At 37.3% G+C, this 19,013-nt stretch overlaps 2 protein-coding genes across 3 annotated transcripts in view; both read left to right on the top strand.

Moving 5' to 3' along the window:
- Nucleotides 1-540: 540 nt before the first annotated feature.
- Nucleotides 541-8,773, top strand: LOC122065809 (leucine-rich repeat receptor protein kinase HPCA1-like). The gene is made up of 19 exons (XM_042629659.1): nucleotides 541-716; nucleotides 800-920; nucleotides 1,024-1,095; nucleotides 2,733-2,807; nucleotides 2,896-2,967; nucleotides 4,278-4,439; nucleotides 4,549-4,623; nucleotides 4,919-4,990; nucleotides 5,109-5,180; nucleotides 5,266-5,334; nucleotides 5,433-5,510; nucleotides 5,586-5,657; nucleotides 5,798-5,932; nucleotides 6,306-6,788; nucleotides 6,870-7,033; nucleotides 7,138-7,274; nucleotides 7,368-7,587; nucleotides 7,781-8,016; nucleotides 8,106-8,773. Exons 1-19 carry the CDS (start codon nucleotides 611-613, stop codon nucleotides 8,592-8,594), a joined length of 2,910 nt encoding a protein of 969 aa, XP_042485593.1. The 5' UTR covers nucleotides 541-610; the 3' UTR covers nucleotides 8,595-8,773.
- An 8,360-nt stretch (nucleotides 8,774-17,133) lies between these two features.
- Nucleotides 17,134-19,013, top strand: part of LOC122065808 (receptor-like protein 14) — a 4,539-nt gene continuing 2,659 nt past the window's right edge. Inside the window, exons 1-6 of one of the 2 annotated variants that reach the window (XM_042629657.1) lie at nucleotides 17,135-17,620; nucleotides 17,798-17,956; nucleotides 18,071-18,160; nucleotides 18,422-18,580; nucleotides 18,726-18,806; nucleotides 18,924-19,010. In XM_042629657.1, coding sequence (XP_042485591.1) covers nucleotides 17,215-17,620; nucleotides 17,798-17,956; nucleotides 18,071-18,160; nucleotides 18,422-18,580; nucleotides 18,726-18,806; nucleotides 18,924-19,010 — 982 coding nt within the window. In that variant the 5' untranslated portion in view covers nucleotides 17,135-17,214. Of the gene's footprint in view, nucleotides 17,621-17,797; nucleotides 17,957-18,070; nucleotides 18,161-18,421; nucleotides 18,581-18,725; nucleotides 18,807-18,923; nucleotides 19,011-19,013 lie in introns of both variants that reach the window. The other variant, XM_042629658.1, reaches the window with a different exon arrangement.

Genomic DNA, 19,013 nt, shown 5'->3' with positions numbered 1-19,013 from the left:
TGTCACTCACAGCAGAGGATCAGTTAAATTCTTTGTTTAACTGATCCATACTTTCTCAACTACCTCTGGATTTTGGAGGAAGCATTCAAACTTGAAAGGTTCAAAAATCCACTGCTTCTAATTTACTAGTATTATTGCAATTTTACTTATCATCGATGGCATCACCCTGTCACTCTCAAATAGTCAATGCTGAAAGGGATACTGAATTCGAAAGAACGGGGAAGACAACCCAAAACGTGGATCCCGATGATGAAATTGTAGCCGGACAAAGTTAGTGGGTCCCATGGTGAAGATAAAAATAAAAGGTGCTGTAATTATCCTCTCAGAAGTTTGGAGTAGGAAGTAATTAGAAGCGGTGGATTTTTGACCCTTTCAAGTTTGAATGCTTCCTCCAAAATCCAGAGGTAGTTGAGAAAGTATGGATTAGTTAAACAAAGAATTTCTTCGTTGCTATAACAGAGACAGAAAGATTAAATAAAATATTGACCCTGTTTGTCGTCATAAATTCCTAATGTATTGTCACTTTTATCCTCCAGTCTAGTGGGTGACAGGGAAATGTATTAGTTGGGCTTCATTGATAACAAAAGACTAGTAGTGTCCTCTACTTTAGATGGGTTGTTTATCAGCAATGGATCTTCAAAGAATCCACTACGCTTGGCTACTGGTTTCTCTCTTTCAAATTACATCTATAGCAGCCGTGACAAATTCTAAGGATGGTAAGGTCTTGTTCCACTGATTAATTTCATCTTAATAAAGATGTTATCCATTTCAATCTAATATCTTTAATTTCCTGATGCAGGTGCTACTCTATCTGCCCTCAAGTTTGATTGGCAAAATACACCAAAAAATTGGGTGGGTTCAGATCCTTGTGGGGATGGCTGGGATGGGATTAAGTGTTCTAATTCTCGAGTGATCTCCATGTAAGTCATTACTAAATCTATTATTTTTCTATCAGTTATCAATGGTTTCAACTTTGTGGAAATTCTTGATACTTCTCTTCCCCTTCTTCAATTTCTATATCAGAACAATATTAAGCAGTAGACTGAAAGGTCCGTTTTCGGGAAACATACAGTTCCTCTCTGAGTTACAGACACTGTAAGTCTTCCATTGCATTTTTCCTTCTCTGTATTAACTCTTAAGTGGGATTTGATTGAATAGTTATGGTTATGTCTTTCTTAATAGGGAAGTGGTTGAAGTTGGTGTAATACTTGTAGAAATGCAACCCTAAAATGATGCAGAAGATAATGGAAAAACAAAACAAACAAAACAAACAATCCACACGGATTTTACGAGGTTCGGCAAGGTTACCTACGTCCCCGGTGAGATGAGATCATGCTTCACTATCAATGGAGAATAGGGTTACAGTGCTCGTCCTCACACCTCTCAGTATTGCTTGCATTACAGATAAAGAAACCCTCGCTACAAATATATAGCGAAAAAAACCCTAATCCGAAAAGTACATAATTGCCCTCAAATAAAAAATTTGAGCAAGGGGCTGCGTCCCCCTACACCCCCTGCTATGCAGGGGGGCCTCCTACCCCCCTTGCAACCCCTACGGGCTGCTAACCGGCTAGCGAGACCGCCGTCCTGCCTGTCTAGGTGCTGCACCAGTACTCCCTGAATTAAACTGCGACGGAATACAAGACATCATGCACCAATAATACTTTGGGCTTAAACTAACCAAATAGGTTGAGGATTTCACAGAAAATTGATAGATATGAGTTCATATTGCTTTTGTTATAATTAAGATGGATTTCTAGAAACCTAAAGGATTAGGTTTAAAACTCAGTTGAAAACCAGAAACCCAATGCATGAATATTAACCAGAATTAAGAATAAGTGATAAACAGTAATCTGGATCTCAGATTTGAATCATATATAGGAACAAAATTTTAAAAGTTGAAAATTATCCAAGGGTCTGATCTCGAGTTTCAGAAGAATCCTACTTGAAATAGGACTTCTAAAAACAAGAATTGATGTTAGTAATTGAGTGATTTATGATCAGTAAATAAACTCACTCAGATTCAGTAGCCACAATTAATAGACTATAGAATAGAATTGAAACCAAAACATAATCTAGTGATGGAAACTAGAAAACAGAGAATAAAAGTAAGAAAACCAACAATCCTAGTAACAATAGGAATCAGATGATGTGAGATCAGATTCAAAATTTGAAATCATAGACAGTTGAAGGGTAGAACCTAATTGAACAATATGAAATCAGAATTGAACTGTCAATAGCAACAAGTTAGAGAATGAAGGTTTCAGATTTATAGCATGCACATGAACTTGGGTTAAGAACTAACCTGTTGCAGTAATTAAACAGTGAAGAAGAAGATATAAGAACAATATGATTTGAGATTCACAGTCAAACCTTGATCAGCATCATACCAGGCAGCAGCTACATCCCACAGCCATTAATCTGAGTCTCAGACTATTGAGCAATAAAGGCATGCTTTATACATAGTAAAAATCAATGGGAGAGGCTTTAACCCTTACACTATCATATATAAGTAGCAAAGGCCAATAAAAAGAAAAACTCAGCCTTTACAAAGAAATAAATGAAAATGCTCTCTAAAGTTAGAGAAAACTATTCCTGAACAAGTTAAGTCAATGAGTTGCTGACTCACTGTCTTCGTGCTTCTTCTTTGGTACTTTTTAGAGTAGCTATCCTAGTGATCTGGATCAGATTATCAATGTCCTCATCACTTAACTGTAAATTGATTTGTGTAGGGATCTATCTTTCAACAAAAACCTGACTGGACCCATTCCAGCATCAATTGGGAATTTGAAGAAGTTGACTTCCTTGTAAGAATTACATATTCAAACCTGAAAAAGTGGAAGGTAATGTCTCTTAGATTGCACGACTGACAAAAGCATTTTCTGCTTATGTTAGGACCCTGATTGGTTGTGGTTTCTACGGTCAGATCCCTGACTCAATAGGCTCTCTACAAAAGCTGACCTTTTTGTAAGTTTCTGAGCTATGGAAAGAATCTTTTTTTTTTTTTTTTTTCTTTCTAAATGTCAATTCAAGAGTTTAGAAGCATTTGTTTACACGTGAAAAATCTCACTCATTGATCACGAGAAAGTTTTCTCTTTTGGGTTAATTTATCACGAGATTTTTTTTTTTTTGATAATAAATTTATCATGAGAAAGTTGATAGATACAGTTTGGGAGTTGGGACTACGGTTGAAACAAGGTTGGGCTGGGCTGGGTTGGGTTGGGTTTCTTAAAACCCTAATTCAACCCTAAGTCTTCAAAATTCAATCCAAGTCCAACCCAACTTTTTCGGGTTCATACTAACCCAACATGGCCCTAATTGACCCTATTAGGGTCGGGTTGGGCAGGGTTGGGTTGAGTTGACCTTGGCTTTTATAATGGTTGGATTAATCTTGATTGATATTTTTTTTCCATTCATGTTTCATATATTAAAAAATTATCAAAAAATAAAATACCTATTAGAGCCCTATTTTCTATTATAAAGATGCAAGGTTAAATTTCAGGCCGGGTTGGGTTGGGTTGAGGACTCAACCCTAACCCAACCCAACCTTGATCTAGGGTTGGGGTTTTTCAACCCTAATCCGCCCTTAGGGTCAAAAAACTTGGTCCAAACACTGTTCGGGCTCAGGGCGGGCCAAGGGGGGTTTGGGTTGTGAGGGCCAAACTTTCACCCCTAGTTGGGACCATGTGTACTAATTTTAAATGTTCTTATTCTTACTCTCTTTCCAATGCTTAGTATCATGTATCAAGTTAGTTGGTTTTATTTCTCAATATCTATATTTAGCCGCCTTGATGCTTAAGTGATGCCTTGGTTAGGCCAAGGCACCCAAGGCGAGAGCCATATATTATATATGATGCCATATTTTTCAGGTGCTTGTCACAAAGGTTAAAATGTAGTACATGGGGGAGAGATAAAATTACTTTTATAGAAACATATAAACGCAGAAGTGAAAAATGATTTGACCTTAAAGGGGAAAATAACTCCATGGTAGTGTAGAGCAATGAGGGGGCACACATGGACATCAATATGAGTGAAACTTTTAAGTTTCATAAGGGCCATACGACCAGATAGCGTTCTTTTTCCCAAATTTAAAATCTATTGACAGCAAGATCATCAGGAGAGCTGATCCCCTTGGACCTCAAAGACGTCTTGATGCCTGGCAAAGCCTTTACAACCATTCAGGGGAAACAACTGCAAACAAATAAAAAAAATTAATTAATTAATTAATATTGCCTCTTATTCAGTCATCTTAAAATTCCTCACTTTATTGTCTGCAGAGCTCTAAATTCTAACAGGTTCAATGGAAAAATACCATCTTCTATTGGTAAATTGGCTAAGCTTTTTTGGTTAGATCTAGCTGACAACAAGCTCACTGGACCTATTCCAATCTCCAACGGGACTACACCTGGTCTTGACATGCTAGTCAATACCCCACACTTTTATGCCCTTTTCCTTCATTTTTATTTGTTCTGGAATTATGCAGCTCTGTTCTGAATCAAAATATTTTTCCAATTATGAATCACTGAAGAATTTGCTCCTGATTTACAGTCATTTAGGAAAGAATCAGCTCTCTGGTACCATCCCACCTCAACTTTTCAGTTCAAACATGAAACTTATACATGCGTAAGTTTCTTTGGAAAGCTAATTATTTAATACACAGTTATTCAAATGGGAGGACATTCCAACTCCAAACTATAATTTATGAGTAGACCATTTTGAAAACAGTAACCAGTATATTACGGTTGCCCAGTTCCAAAATTTTGGGATCTTTGCTTGAACATGCTCCAAAATATACCATGATTCATCATTTAGTTGCAGTAGCTAAGGGGGTTTTTTAGTTTCAGTGCCATAATCATTTCTTTTTTTAGTCAGTCGATGTTGGTTTCAATCACCTTTACTAATTGATAATGATGAACAGGCTTTTTGACAGTAACTTACTCACTGGAAGCCTTCCTTCCACTCTTGGACTTGTTACAACCTTGGAGATTATGTGAGTACCTTGCCATCTACACTTGGCTTTTTAATTCATTCCTTTTGCACTAGGATACTTGTATAGTGAGCTTGACCATAATTTCTTCTTATGTCTTGTTTTGATTCACTGGTGACAGACGGTTTGATAGGAATTTGCTAAGTGGAACGGTCCCTTCAAGCCTTAACAACCTCACAAGTGTTGTTGAGCTGTGAGTATCCATAACCTATTGGCTGTGAACCTTCAGCTTCAGTTTTATTGTTTCTGAAAGTGTAAATTTTGGATTTCCATTTCAGGCATTTATCCAACAATAATCTGAGTGGCCCCATTCCAGACCTGACTGGGATGGATGTCCTCAATTATGTGTAAGTAGAAAAATGTTATCAAAATTAACATAAATATTAATGGCAGAGGAAAGCTTTATCAATTGGTACTCATTAACCCAAGATGATTTCTGTTGTAGGGACCTGGGAAATAATAATTTTGATATAACAGATGCCCCGTCATGGTTTTCAACAACCTTTGGGTCCTTGACCACATTGTATCTCTCTCTCTCTGTCATATATATTGTGAAGAAAATTTTTGTTTGCCTCAACTTACTTATCTTATCCTTTAGGTTGATGGATAAATCTAATCTTCAAGGAGCAATACCAGCCGTTCTGTTCAGCAATCCTCAATTACAAACTGTGTGAGTATCAGCTGACTTAAGTAGAGTACATGAACAACAAATATTATAGTGTCATCAGTACATGCATCTCTATAATTTCTGTTACTAACTTATAAATGGACATTTAGAATCTAACAATAATTATTGAAATTTGGTTGCAGGAGTCTAAGATACAATCGGCTTAATGGTACATTAGACATTGGTGCTGACTTTAGCCATCAACTGCAACTCATTGATTTACAAAATAATTCAATTCGAGCTTTTTTGGATACAGGAGTATACCATAACCACTTAATGTATGTGACGACGTTCTATTTTGCTTTGATTACAACTTTTTAGTGAGGATTTTTCTTTTGTTGGTTATCAATTTGAAGTCCAAAGTTTACATGTAACATCCAAGAATATGGCAAGTACTAGACCCGCCTAGGAGATCGGTAAGGTTTTCCCACCAAGAATATGGCAAGTAACAGAGGGTTTGGGAGATCGAGGGTGTGCATACTTTAGTCTCACATCACATAGGGAGAGATTACTAGGCTAGTTAATAATATCTAATCTCCTTAATATGGCATAACACGTTTTAAAACTTTGACGTCCATGGGCCAAAGAAGACAATATTGTATATGTTTATATTTTCACTGTTGATCTCACTTTCTCCTTCTTTTGTTTCAGACTCCAAGGTAATCCATATTGTGCCGCAAAAACAGGAGCAGCATCCCAATACTGCATGCAGTCCAAGAATCAATCTATCTCATCATATTCAACTGCCTCAATGAATTGTGTACCTGTTGTTTGTCCTTCAGACCAGAATGCCAGCCCTAACTGCAAATGTTCATACCCATACAAGGGAACCCTAGTTTTCAGAACTATTTCCTTCTCAGACTTGGGAAAATCATCATATTATAAAGATCTTGAAAGTTCGTTTCTGAATTCATTTCGGACCTATCAACTTCCTGTGGATTCAGTTTCTTTAAGCGACCTAAGAAAGGACTCGTATGATTACCTTAAAATAAGTCTAGAGATCTTCCCATCTGGAAATGATCGTTTCAGTTGGTCAGAGATATTTGGAATTGGTTTAATGCTGAGCAACCAAACCTTTACGCCACCAAAATACTTTGGGCCATATTATTTCATCAGTAGAAACTATGGTTTTTTCGAGGTAATTAATTACAGATCTATTTAAAACCAAAATTTGATCTTGTATCATTGTTAATGTTCATGTCTCTATTCTTGTTATGTAGAACCTTCTACAAAATCAAACAATTCGGTGAGACTTGGAATTATTATTGGAGCAGCTATAGGAGGATTTCTAGTTGTACTCGTGCTGATCTGTGCAACATTTTATGGTTGTCGTCAGAAGATAAGGGCAGACAAAGTTATTAAACAGAACACTCCTTTCGGTAAGTCCATGATCTATTTTGGGGGCTAAATGATATTTTTCCCATTTCCTTTTCATTCTGAGGCTTATTATTATTGTCATTTCTTCCATCTCATGCAAATGCAGCATCCTGGGACCCAAGTAAAAGTAGTGGTAGCATTCCTCAGTTAAAAGGAGCCAGATGGTTCTCTTTTGAGGAACTGAAGAAATGCACCTGTGACTTCTCAGAGGCTAGTGAGATTGGAGAGGGGGGATATGGGAAGGTTATTATATTATGGTTACCGCTTTTCTCCTATTTATTCATTTGTGGTTTAGTTACAAAATGATAGTGATGATCATGAATCTGATCTGTACAGGTTTACAAAGGGACAATTTCATCTGGGCATCTGGTTGCCATTAAAAAAGCTCAACATGGATCCTTGCAAGGCGGTCATGAGTTTAAAACTGAGATTGAGATGCTTTCTAGGGTTCATCATAAGAACCTTGTGAGCCTTGTCGGCTTCTGTTTTGAGCAAGGGGAACAGATTTTGGTGTATGAATATATCCCAAATGGTACTCTAAGGGAAAGTCTTTTAGGTACTTGAGCTTTCTTTCTTTTAAAATGGATTCTGGGTCCCTCTATTTGAACATTACATTACTAGTAGTTATTGCATAGATGTGCATCTATCTATGTTTTAATTATTTTCCTGTATAATTAATTAATTCATAGGTTTACTAGAAGTTTGGGAATCTTGCGGGGTTGTTTAATTGTTCATCAACATATATATAGGGAAGTCAGGTATACAATTGGATTGGATGAAGAGACTTCAGGTGGCCGTAGGATCAGCCAGGGGTCTGACTTATCTGAATGAACTTGCTGATCCTCCTGTAATACATAGGGACATTAAATCAAACAACATCCTCCTTGATGAGAGGTTAAATGCAAAAGTTTCTGATTTTGGTCTCTCCAAGCTAATGAATGATTCCGAAAAGGATCATGTCACAACTCAAGTAAAGGGGACGATGGTGAGTGAGTTCTAAACCCGCTAAAATGGATGCCATTTCAGTTCAATTTTAACAAGGATTGACGAAACTTGTTTCTTTTATACATGCAGGGTTACTTGGATCCAGAATATTATATGACGCAGCAATTGACCGAGAAGAGTGATGTTTATAGCTTTGGAGTAGTAATGTTGGAACTAATAACTGCAAGGAAGCCAATAGAGCGGGGGGCTAATTACATTGTGAGACAGGTGAAGGTAGCGATGGATAAGACAAAGGATCTGTATGGCCTCCATGATTTTATTGACCCAAACATTAATGGCTCAGGACACACACTCAAGGGATTTGAAAATTTTGTGGATCTGGCACTCAACTGCGTAGAAGATTCGGCAGCCAACCGCCCAACAATGAGCCAAGTTGTGAAAGAAATTGAGAGGATAATGCAGTTGGCTGGTCTAAACCCAAATGCCGAATCATCTCCATCCACTTCAGGAACTTATGATGCTGGGAAAAGTAGATCAGGAAAACCCCACCTTCCCTACAGTAATGAGTTCTGTGATTATAGTGGTGACTACTTACCTTCCAAGGTGGAACCCCAATGATGTGGAGTAGGAGCATTTCATTGTTTTCCTAAACATGTTGGAATGTGAATTTAGTAGCGATAGTTAACATATTCCGGTTGCTTTAGTGGCAACCCACAGTTATCTACGTATGATCTTTGATATGTATATGTGATATATTTGGCTTGCTTAAATGTTGATATATGGCAGTGATTTTTTCTTTTTTTACCTTGGCGCAACTGTAAGGTTGCTCCTCCCCTCTCCTTTTTCCTCCCAGTACAACCCTCTCCGGTTAGACCCCACTCCTCCAGCCTCTCTGGCATCTGCCCCTCCCCCTCCCCCTCCCCCTCGCCTTACCTTCTACTGTGAGCACCCACCTTCTCAACCCTTGCAATGACAAATACTTCTAAGTTATTCTATTATCGAAGATTGAGTTATTTCTTTTGATGTTGGGATAAGGTTATGGTTGTTGTTGTTGGTGGCCTCTAGAATTTGACTAAAGAGGATTGTAATAGAAGATTTATCTAGATTATATCTCTCTTGTAGCTTGTCTTTTTCACATTGGAAAAGGTCTTTTACATTAGACATTGGCATATTGGCATGTTTTTTTGTGCTTTATTGGCTCCAATTTGATTTATATATTAGTTTTGCACATATTTTTTTGTTGTGTATATCTATTAATTTGCACATTAATGGGAAAGAGTTTTTTTTTTTTTTTTCTCATAACAATAAAGAGGGTTGTAGGGAGCTGAGATCGGTGTCTTCAGGATTTCTTTTGAGGACCCATGAGGCATGAGCAAGGATTAAAGTATTGGTATTGATTGTTATATCGATCGGCTAAATCTAAGATACATATCGGAAAGTATCGCGTTAAGATATATTAAAGATCATGGATTAAAGTATCAATATCGATTGATTAAATTTAAAATATGTTATCAATATCGGAGATACATTATACTATGTGCATGAGCATCTCTTTACTGTCCGTGAAGTGATAAAGCTCATTGTTGATTCCCTCATATCGGAAATTTTTTTACTGCTAGAACAGTTTGCCTATGGAGCTTGCATCTCGATCCATAAACTCTCTTCATGGAAAGAAATGGGCAAAACTTGTCCTGGTACTACATCATATGCCATCAAGAGTCTATTGTGGTCGCTGATATGGGCTGAGCTGGGCCCGGGATACTGACCTCAATATTTATCATGATATCAATTGGGCTGGGTTCTAGTTGCTTTGAATAATAATAAAAATATTTACTGATATTGAACGTTGAGACCATTTTTCCTACATGCCAGACTTCCAGTCATATCCTATCGACTTCACTTGAGACCAAACATTTTTGGTTTCTAAAACATACAATCTTAGCCATAGTTAGATGCCTAGATATTAAATTAAAACAGAGAGTGAGTCTTTGTTTTTTTTGGTAGAGCTGAGTCTTTGTTCACCCACAGTGAAAGGTGAAGGCAAAGGTGAAGATGTGTGGAATCCTTTCTCTATTGCCATTAGTGTTAGAACAAACACCAAGAAACACGAATAAAGAGAGACAATAGATCCGTACGACACAGAGATTTAACGAGGTTCTGGAATTTATCATGACACAAAGATCTAATTGTGAAAGGTCAAATCACCGGGAATGAAGAGATTGTTTATTTTCCACACGGATCAAGAAAACTTTCATTTTAAAACCACTCATCTATGGTGACAGAACCACTCCATGAAAATCCTATATACCAAACAAGACATCGAGAGTGTCACTTAACCATTCCCCTCCTGCTGCCAAAGTGATAGCGGCTGTAGCAACCACCAGTAATGTGTGGAAGAGGGTAAGCTTTCTATGTGGATAGGACTTATCAAGACCTTTTGCATCTTTTAAAGGATTCATAGTTGTGTTGGGTCTTGAGGGTCCAAAGGAGAAGATGAAAACCTAAATGTGTCAGGGGTTGAACATCGAAGCCAGGGCAATAACGATGAAGGAATTTGAGCGATGATGTAGCTACAACCACCTTCATAGTTGATTCATTAGGGTCATCACCTTTTACCCAGAAATATCCACTGTTATCTTTGTTTGTTAAGTCTCACAGCTATGGGACTTCCTAAAGAAAATTGCAATCGCAATTTATCAACCATTCACAAGACCACCGAGATCTTCGACTTAGCTTCCAAAGGTAATCCACCAGGCCCTTCTTACGAGGAGGAGGAAGATAACGAAAGGGAGACTAAGTCCTAACTAAACTAAATCATAACACCGCCGTCTACCCATTCCATCTATCATATCAGTCGGGTAAATCCGATTCGACCCTTTTTGGGTCTTGTGTGATTAGATTAGGACTAGGAAGGTGCATTTCAACTTTGTAACATAGAGACTAAGAATCTAATAACAAAGTCAAATTCTTCATTTTCCACGCTCATGAAATGAAAAAATTGTCTTAATTAAAGAGACTGAACTGCTTCATATCCAACCATTTGGTTCCGATAAGCTTAGAAACATTATAGAAAAGTCCATTAACAGTGAAACATTATGACCTCTTCATTACAACTAGCCAGGAAAGGGTAGATGTCAATTTAATGTGTCAATCAACACAGGTCAAGTGCTGCATTAGTTGTTGCTGGATTTTACACTTTTGTCTTTCTAAAGTGAGAAACCCATTCCAATAAAAAATAAAAACCACATTGAAAAGGAAAAGGAGATCTAACATCTTCTCTCTCCATCATCATTTTTCTTCCTCCTCCGATGAAGGAGCATCACTCCCTCCTCCCGCTCTTGCAACCCCACTCGAATTGGTATAGTTTGATTGGATAGATTATGACCAATAGGTCGACTCACGACTTGGAGTATATAATGTATTGTTGAGAAAGTCACTGTATTTTGGGGTTTATCGAGTTAGGGTTTCATGGAGCATTTTCTCGCCACTGTTTGTGTGTAATCTCTCTTCTTTATAGTGAAATATCTTCTTCTTCGCCAAAAGATGTAGCATACCACATTGGTGTGTAAACCTTGTTAAATTTCTATGTCGTGCGAATCTTTTGTCTGTTTATTTTCATATTTCTTAATGTTTGATTTAACACCTTGTCATTATAAAACAGTTGTTTTATAGTGATTGAATGGCTTGGAGTCCAATCATGTGGTCCGGGGAGAATGTAAGGTCTTAAAAATTTGTAGAAAAGTGAAATTGTCATCAAAGAAAATTGTGAATCCGTGGTCCCCATGCCTCTTTTGGAATATTGGTATGTATAGTCGTGGGTGTGGGGTGCACAAAATGCATTATTGCATACATGTGATATTAAAGTTTCCTAATACGGTTGTCCGAGCTTATCAGGTCATGATGTCTTGTTGACTGTGTCTATCCCAATGCAGGTCAATGGGAGCGTTTGTGAAGTCAATAGGGGAAGAATTTTTATCTTTCATGGGGTGGGGCAGTCATTTTGCACCCCCTATGGACACGCTGCGTTTCAGGGTTCTTTTTCCTTATATTTTATTAGGAGAAAATATTTATGTCTGATCTTTGATATATGTGATATTAGGCTTGCTTAAAGGTTGTAGATGGCAGTGATTTTTTTTTCTTTTTACCTCGCCGCAACTATAAGGTGTCTCCTCCCCTCCCCTCCTAGTACAACCCTCTCCAGTTAGACTCCGCTCTTCCTCTATGGCATCCTAAACCCCCCCCCCCCAATTCGCCCTCCACCATCTCTCACGCCCGCCTTACCTTCTAAAGTGAGCCACCACCTTTGCAACCCTTCCCCACCCCCTCAGCTCAATATCAACAACAACAAGTACTTCTAAGTTATTTCATCATCGAAGATTGGGTTATTTCTTTTGACGTTGGTGGCCACTAGTTTGACTAGAGGGTTGTAATTCCATTATTTTCATGTCAGAAGATTGATGTGGATTAGATCTCTCTAGTTTGTCTTTTTAACATTGGAAAAGGTTTTATACGTGAGACATTGACATATTGGCTTTTTTTTTTTTTTTTTTTTTTTTTTTTTCCTTCTCTTTTGTGTGTGTTCCATTCTAATTTTGATTTATCTGTATTATTAGTTTTGCACATAATTTTATTATTATGATATCTATTAATTGCAAACTAATGGGAAAGAATTTTTTTTTTTTTTTCTTCATAATAATAAAGAGGGTTGTTGGGAGATGAGATCAGTGTCCTCAGGATTCTTTTAAGGGCCTATGAGGCATGAGCAAGGACTAAGTATTGACATCTGTCCATTGCATCTAAATCCATAAACTTTCTCTTCATGGAAAGAAATGGGCAAAACTTGTTCTAGTACTACACCATATGCCATCAAGAGTCTATTGTGGTCGCCGATATAGGCTGGGCTGGGCCCGGGATACTTACCCCAATATTTCTCATGACATCAATTGGGTTGGGTTCTAGTTGTTTTTCTACAGTCGGCCATAAGTTTTTGTGCTTTATATGATAATAATAATAATAATAATAATAATAATAATAATAATAATATTTATGGATATTCATCTTTCTAGACTTCTAGTCATTTCCTATCGACTTCGCTTGAGACCAAACATTTTTGGTTTCTAAAACGTACAATCCTAACCATAGTTAGATGCTTAGATATTAAATTAAAACAGACATAGTCTTTGTTCACCCACAGTGAAAGGTGAAGGTAAAGGTCAAGATGTGTGGAATCCTTTCTCTATCGCCATTAGTCATTCTAATTGATTTAGAATTTTGAAGATCTAATTGTTAAAGGTCAAAGCACGGAAAAAAATCGTCTGCAATTCCGATCTCGTACAATTCCGTGCAATACCACCTTCATGCGGTGACACGTGTATTGATACCGATACAATGGTCCAGATCTGATTTAAATGCCTCTTTACTGATTTAATGTTTTATTAGTTGTACCAAATCTGGACCATTGTATTGGTATCAATACACGTGTCACCGCCTGAAGGTGGTATTACACGGAATTGTACGAGATCGGAATTGTAGACGATTTCAACCCGTCAAAGCACTGGTACTGAAGAGATTCTTTATTTTCCACACGGGTCAAGAAAACTTTCGTTTTAAAACAACTCATCTATGGTGACTGAACCACTCCATGAAAATCCCGTATACCAAATAAGACGTCGAGGGTGTCACTTAACCATTCCCCTCCTACTGACAAAGTGATAGCGGCTGTAGCATCCACTGGTAATGTGTGAAAGAGGGTAAACTTTCTATGTGGATAGGACGTATAAACGCCTTTTGCATCTTTTAAAGGATTAATAGTTGTGTTGGGTCTTGAGGGTCCGAAGGAGAAGATCAAAACCTAAATGTGCCAGAGGTTGATCATCGAAGACAGGGCAATAACGATGAAGAGATTTGAGCGTCGATGTAGCTAACAGCCACCTTCATAGTCAACTCATTAGGGTCGTCACCTTCTACCTAGAAATATCCACCATTTTCTTCGTCTGTTAAGCCTCACAGCTATGGGACTTCCTAAAGAAAACTGTAATTGCAATTTATCAACCACTCACAAGACCACCGAGATCTTCGACTTAGCTCCCAAAGGTAATCCACCTGGCCCTTCTTACGAGGGGTGGAAGATAACGAAAAGGAGACCAAGTCCTAATTAAATCATAATACAAGAATACCCACCGTCAACCCATTCCATCTATCATATCATATCAATCGAGTCGATCCGATTCAACCCTTTTTGGGTCTTGTGTGATTAGATTAGGATTAGGAAGGAGCATTTTCAACTTTGTAACATTGAGAGTAAGAATCTAATAACAAGGTAAAATTCTTCATTTTCATTTTCCACACTTGTGAAATGAAAAAATTGTCTTTTCATATCCAACCATTTGGTTCTGATAAGTTTAAAAGCATTATATAAAAATCCATGAACACTGAAACATTGTGACCTCTTCATCAAAATTAGTTAGGAAAGTGCATATGTCAATTTAATGTGTCAATCAACACACTTCAAGTGCTGCATTGGCTGTCGCTGGATTTTCCACTTTTGTCTTTCTAAAGTGAGAAGCCCATTTCAATAAAAATAAAAACCAAATTGAAAAGGAAAAGGGACCTAACATCTTCTCTCTCCATCATCATTCTTCTTCTTGAAGGAGCATCACTCCTTCCTCCCTCTCTTGCAACCTCACCCAATAATCTAGATATTAAATTAAAACGGAGACCGAGGTTATTAAATTAAAATGGAGACCGAGTGTTTATTCACCCACGGCAAGGTCAGGACGAATCTCCTTTGAATCACCCAATTTGCCTGATTAGATTCTAATTGCGTCGACCATACTATGAGGGGAAATAATTCTAAAACCGTTGATAAGGATAGACTGGGCATTGACGCATGGAGTCGTTGGAGTAATTCATGGGTTGGAATAAAGACTGAGATGACTCCCTCTCTGTTTTAACTTTGTCGGTTGCAACTCCATTGGTCCTTTGATTAGATTGGAATTTATCATGACACAAGAATATAAAAACAAAAAATCAAATCATCAGTGAGGAAGAAATACTTTATTTTTCACATTGGCCAAGAAACCCTTGTCGTTATAAAACAGTTATTTTATAGTGATTGAATTGCTTTGTGTCCAATCATGTGGTCTGGGGAGAATGTAACGTCTTAAAAATTTGTAGAAAAGTGATATTGTCATCAAAGAAAATTGTGAACCTTTGTTCCCCCGCCACTTTTGGAATATTAATTAGTATGTATAGTCGTGGGTGTGGGGTGCACAAAATGCATTATTGCATACTTATGGAATTAAAGTTTCACATGTGAAATTGCACAAAATACATTATTACATTGTTGCATACAGTTGTCCAAGCTTATCAAGTCATGATTTCTTGTTGATTGTGTGTGCCAATGCCGGTCAATGGGAGCGTTTGTGAAGTCAATAGTCATAAAATTTTTATTTTTCATGAGATGGGCAATCATTTCGTGTCCATAATGGACACGTTGCGTTTTAGGATTCTTTTCTCTTATATTTATTACAAGAAAATGACTATGCACACTTGTTTGTGTCTACACCTAGACACAACGGGTGCGGAAAGATCATACTACCTTGCACTAAAGATGCTTGTGCTTATCATCCAATTGGCCGTGCACAATGGCGTATAACTTCGCAAGTTGACTGTTTTCTCTTGCCCATTTTATTACTTTTGCCTTTAGATTTATATACACTAATTAAGGGGAAAAAAGCTTAGAAGGCAGCATTATTAAACTCCTACATCCTGACACACAGGAGGGCAAAATGATTGCTTCACACCTATGAAAAATGAAAATTTCACTGCTATTGATGTTTCAACGTGCACCCATTGCTGCCTGCTGGTGCAAGAGTCATGTTGTCTTTTAAAAAATATTCTCACATTAATTAATTAGTGAATACATGAATGATCTGATTGGATGATGACATTGGTAAGAGAAGGGTTGGGGCGTTAACGACTTTTTCTTCTTTTGGTAAATAAGAACCTTAACCAAACATTGCTCAGACGGTGAAAGGTCTAAAACTGAACACACCTTTTCTGGATGCTAATTAATTAGCGGAAGAATTCCCCAATATATAGTAGAAAGAACTTAAATCACATATAGTCCTAAAGCCTCCAACGTATCCAAAGGGGTGGAGGAATCCACAAATCCTTGATAAAATTCCAAATTAGGAAGCCAACATAGAAAAAGAAAAGGAGACCTGCAATAGATGTGCTTTGATTTGACATGATCAACCAACAAGGCTGGTTCATATGGGAATACCCATTATTAATACTCTCCTCAGTTGAACGGCAAACCAAGGCCATCTCCATTTCAGTATTCATTGGCATGAAGCCAGATGAAATGGTAGAAATTAACATACGAGTTTATTCTACATATAAAATAAGATTAATTAAAAAAAAAATCACTGTGGTTATATGTTTTTATTTTTTGAAAGAAATTAAATGTTAGGTATTAAAAATAGGCAAAAAGGATGCTATCTCCTGGTCCAAGTACAGGTTATTGGGAGTGGCTAATGGAAAGGTGGGCACGAGCATCTTTTGTGTGGTGTAGTACGGGCCGGGTCTATATGCATTAGCTGTGTCTCTTTCTCCCTCTCCCTCTCCCTCTCCCTCTCCCTCTCCCGTCAAATGAAATAATAACATGGAGATGCTAACATGAGATCAATGAGAGGACACACATGGACATCAATAAGGGTGGAGGCGTCATTTCATCAACCTATATGTCTGAGAACAGAGACCCTACAACCAGGAATGTTCATTTCTCCATAAAATAAACTTATATCTAAATTTGTCAGAATATCTTAGGGGGTTTCATGCATGCCAATGAATGGTGAAATGTTAACCAAAAAAATAAAAAATGGTGAAATGGATCTATGGTCATGGTTTTTTTTTGTTTAATTAATTATTGTTGAAGGCATAAATGGGTAATTCCGAAATTTCTGCGGGCCCTATTGGTTGTTTAAGTAAATAAACGCGAAGACTAAAGACTCAAAGACGTGTGATATGGGCTGGTTCCATAATTGGGTTGAATAATCAAAAGCCCCAATTTTCCATATCCCACTTGACTTGGATGTTGGATGGATGCAAATGCAATGCGCAAGTGGGTTGCTGCCTCCCTTATTTATACGTTCATTACTTTCAGTATTGGGAAGCTGTAAGAGTTTTGGAGAACAACTCTCTCTTGGTTTTCTTTTCTTGTGTGAAGTGAAAAATGAAGTGTTTATGGATCCCATTAGTTTTACTATTACTCCGATTTCAGCACTGCTGTTGTTTGGGGTGTTTGGAAGAGGAGAGGATTGCTCTCTTAGAATTCAAGGCTTCTTGTGATTGGAGTGCTTTTCGGTCTACAGGTGATTGCTTACCATCATGGGTTGATGCTGAGAGAGGGAGTAATAGTAGTGACTGTTGTTCTTGGGAGAGAGTTGAGTGTAATGTTACTACGGGACGAGTCATCCAACTCTCCCTTTCTGATATCGGTGGAACAGTTGACGCAGATGGCATTCTATATGGAAGCTACAGTGTTTGCGATTTAAATGTGACCATATTTTCTATCTTCAAAGAACTGCAACACCTCAACTTATCTTATAATTTATTTGATGGTTGGGTCAAGAATGAAGGTATTTAATATCACTCTTTATGCTTCCTCCGTTTCTCAGGTCACTTCTAATTTGTTTCCTCTTGAATTCTTTTGTCATCAAAGCGAAAGATGGTGGTGGATGCATGGATACTATATAATTTTACATTTTGATTACTTTATATTTATATATATATATATATATATAATGGTGTTGCAGGTTTTGAAAGATTGGGTGGGTTGACAAAGCTAGAGGTCCTCGACCTATCAAATAATAACTTCAACAACGCCAGTATCTTCTCATCCCTGGGTGAACTCCAGTCCCTTACAACTTTGTCACTTTCAGAAAATTATTTAGGAGGATCAATTAATTTGGAAGGTATATATATATAACAAAGATTGAGTTGCTCCCTTTTTTTTTTTTTTTAACTGAAAACTACTGATCAATAGTCCATTCCCTTAAATATTTCCTTTCCTTTATTATTGTGTGTAGCATTTATATCTACTCTTCCTAACTTGAAATCATTGGATCTGAGTTATAATTTTCTCGAGGGGATGCCCTCTTCTTCGCATACAAAACAAGGTAAGACTTGGTAAGCTAATCCATCTTTCAGCAGACTCTCAAAGATATGCCCTTTTGTTTTCACACACAGCCATACATATCTTGAGATGATCGAGGCTCCAGACTCCCCACTTTCTCTTTCTTCATGGTTTCGATCGGCTTTTGATCACATGTTGAATAACCTTTCTTAAAGATTAAAGAAAGCAAAAATATAGTGTTAATTTCCTGCCTAATTACATTGACCCATTTAATTTAATTAATTATGCATTTGTACGTCCGTAGGCTCTACAGTAAGTTTTGTTGGATTGGGAAAGCTCGAGGCTCTATATCTAGGTCGGAATTATTTCAGCAACAGTATTCTTCCATTTTTGGGTGCACTCACATCCCTCAAGACTCTGTCCCTCGGTGGAAATAATTTTGAAGCATCAACTCATATGGAAGGTACATATACTTATATTTGCAGCTCATGAAATAATATATAGTTAATTTGGAAGGATCGCTTTAAGTTTATTTATATTGGCCTGCAAACATAATATAATAATAATTTCAGGATTCCTGTGTTTATTTCCTCTCTTAATTGTTACAGAATTAACTAATCTGCATAACTTGCAATCGTTGGATTTGAGTGGAAATGGTTTCAATTGCTCCTTCCAACCAATATTACAAGGTAAATTAATTAAAAGCAATATATCCCAAATGAAAAGTGGTGATTATGTTACCCAATAATATATGATGCTGATGATGATTCTTAATTAATTGTGTCTTTCTTTCTCATCAAGTGCAGAATTAGCTAATAATCTGCCGAACTTGGAGTCGTTGGATTTGAGTAGGAATAACTTCAATTGCTCCTCATCCCAGCCAATATTCCAAGGTA

The sequence above is a fragment of the Macadamia integrifolia genome, unplaced genomic scaffold, assembly GCF_013358625.1.
Source record: "Macadamia integrifolia cultivar HAES 741 unplaced genomic scaffold, SCU_Mint_v3 scaffold2123, whole genome shotgun sequence".
Taxonomy (NCBI): domain Eukaryota; kingdom Viridiplantae; phylum Streptophyta; class Magnoliopsida; order Proteales; family Proteaceae; genus Macadamia; species Macadamia integrifolia.
Note: the sequence above shows the minus strand (reverse complement) of the source record. Positions and strands in the feature narration are given on the sequence as shown.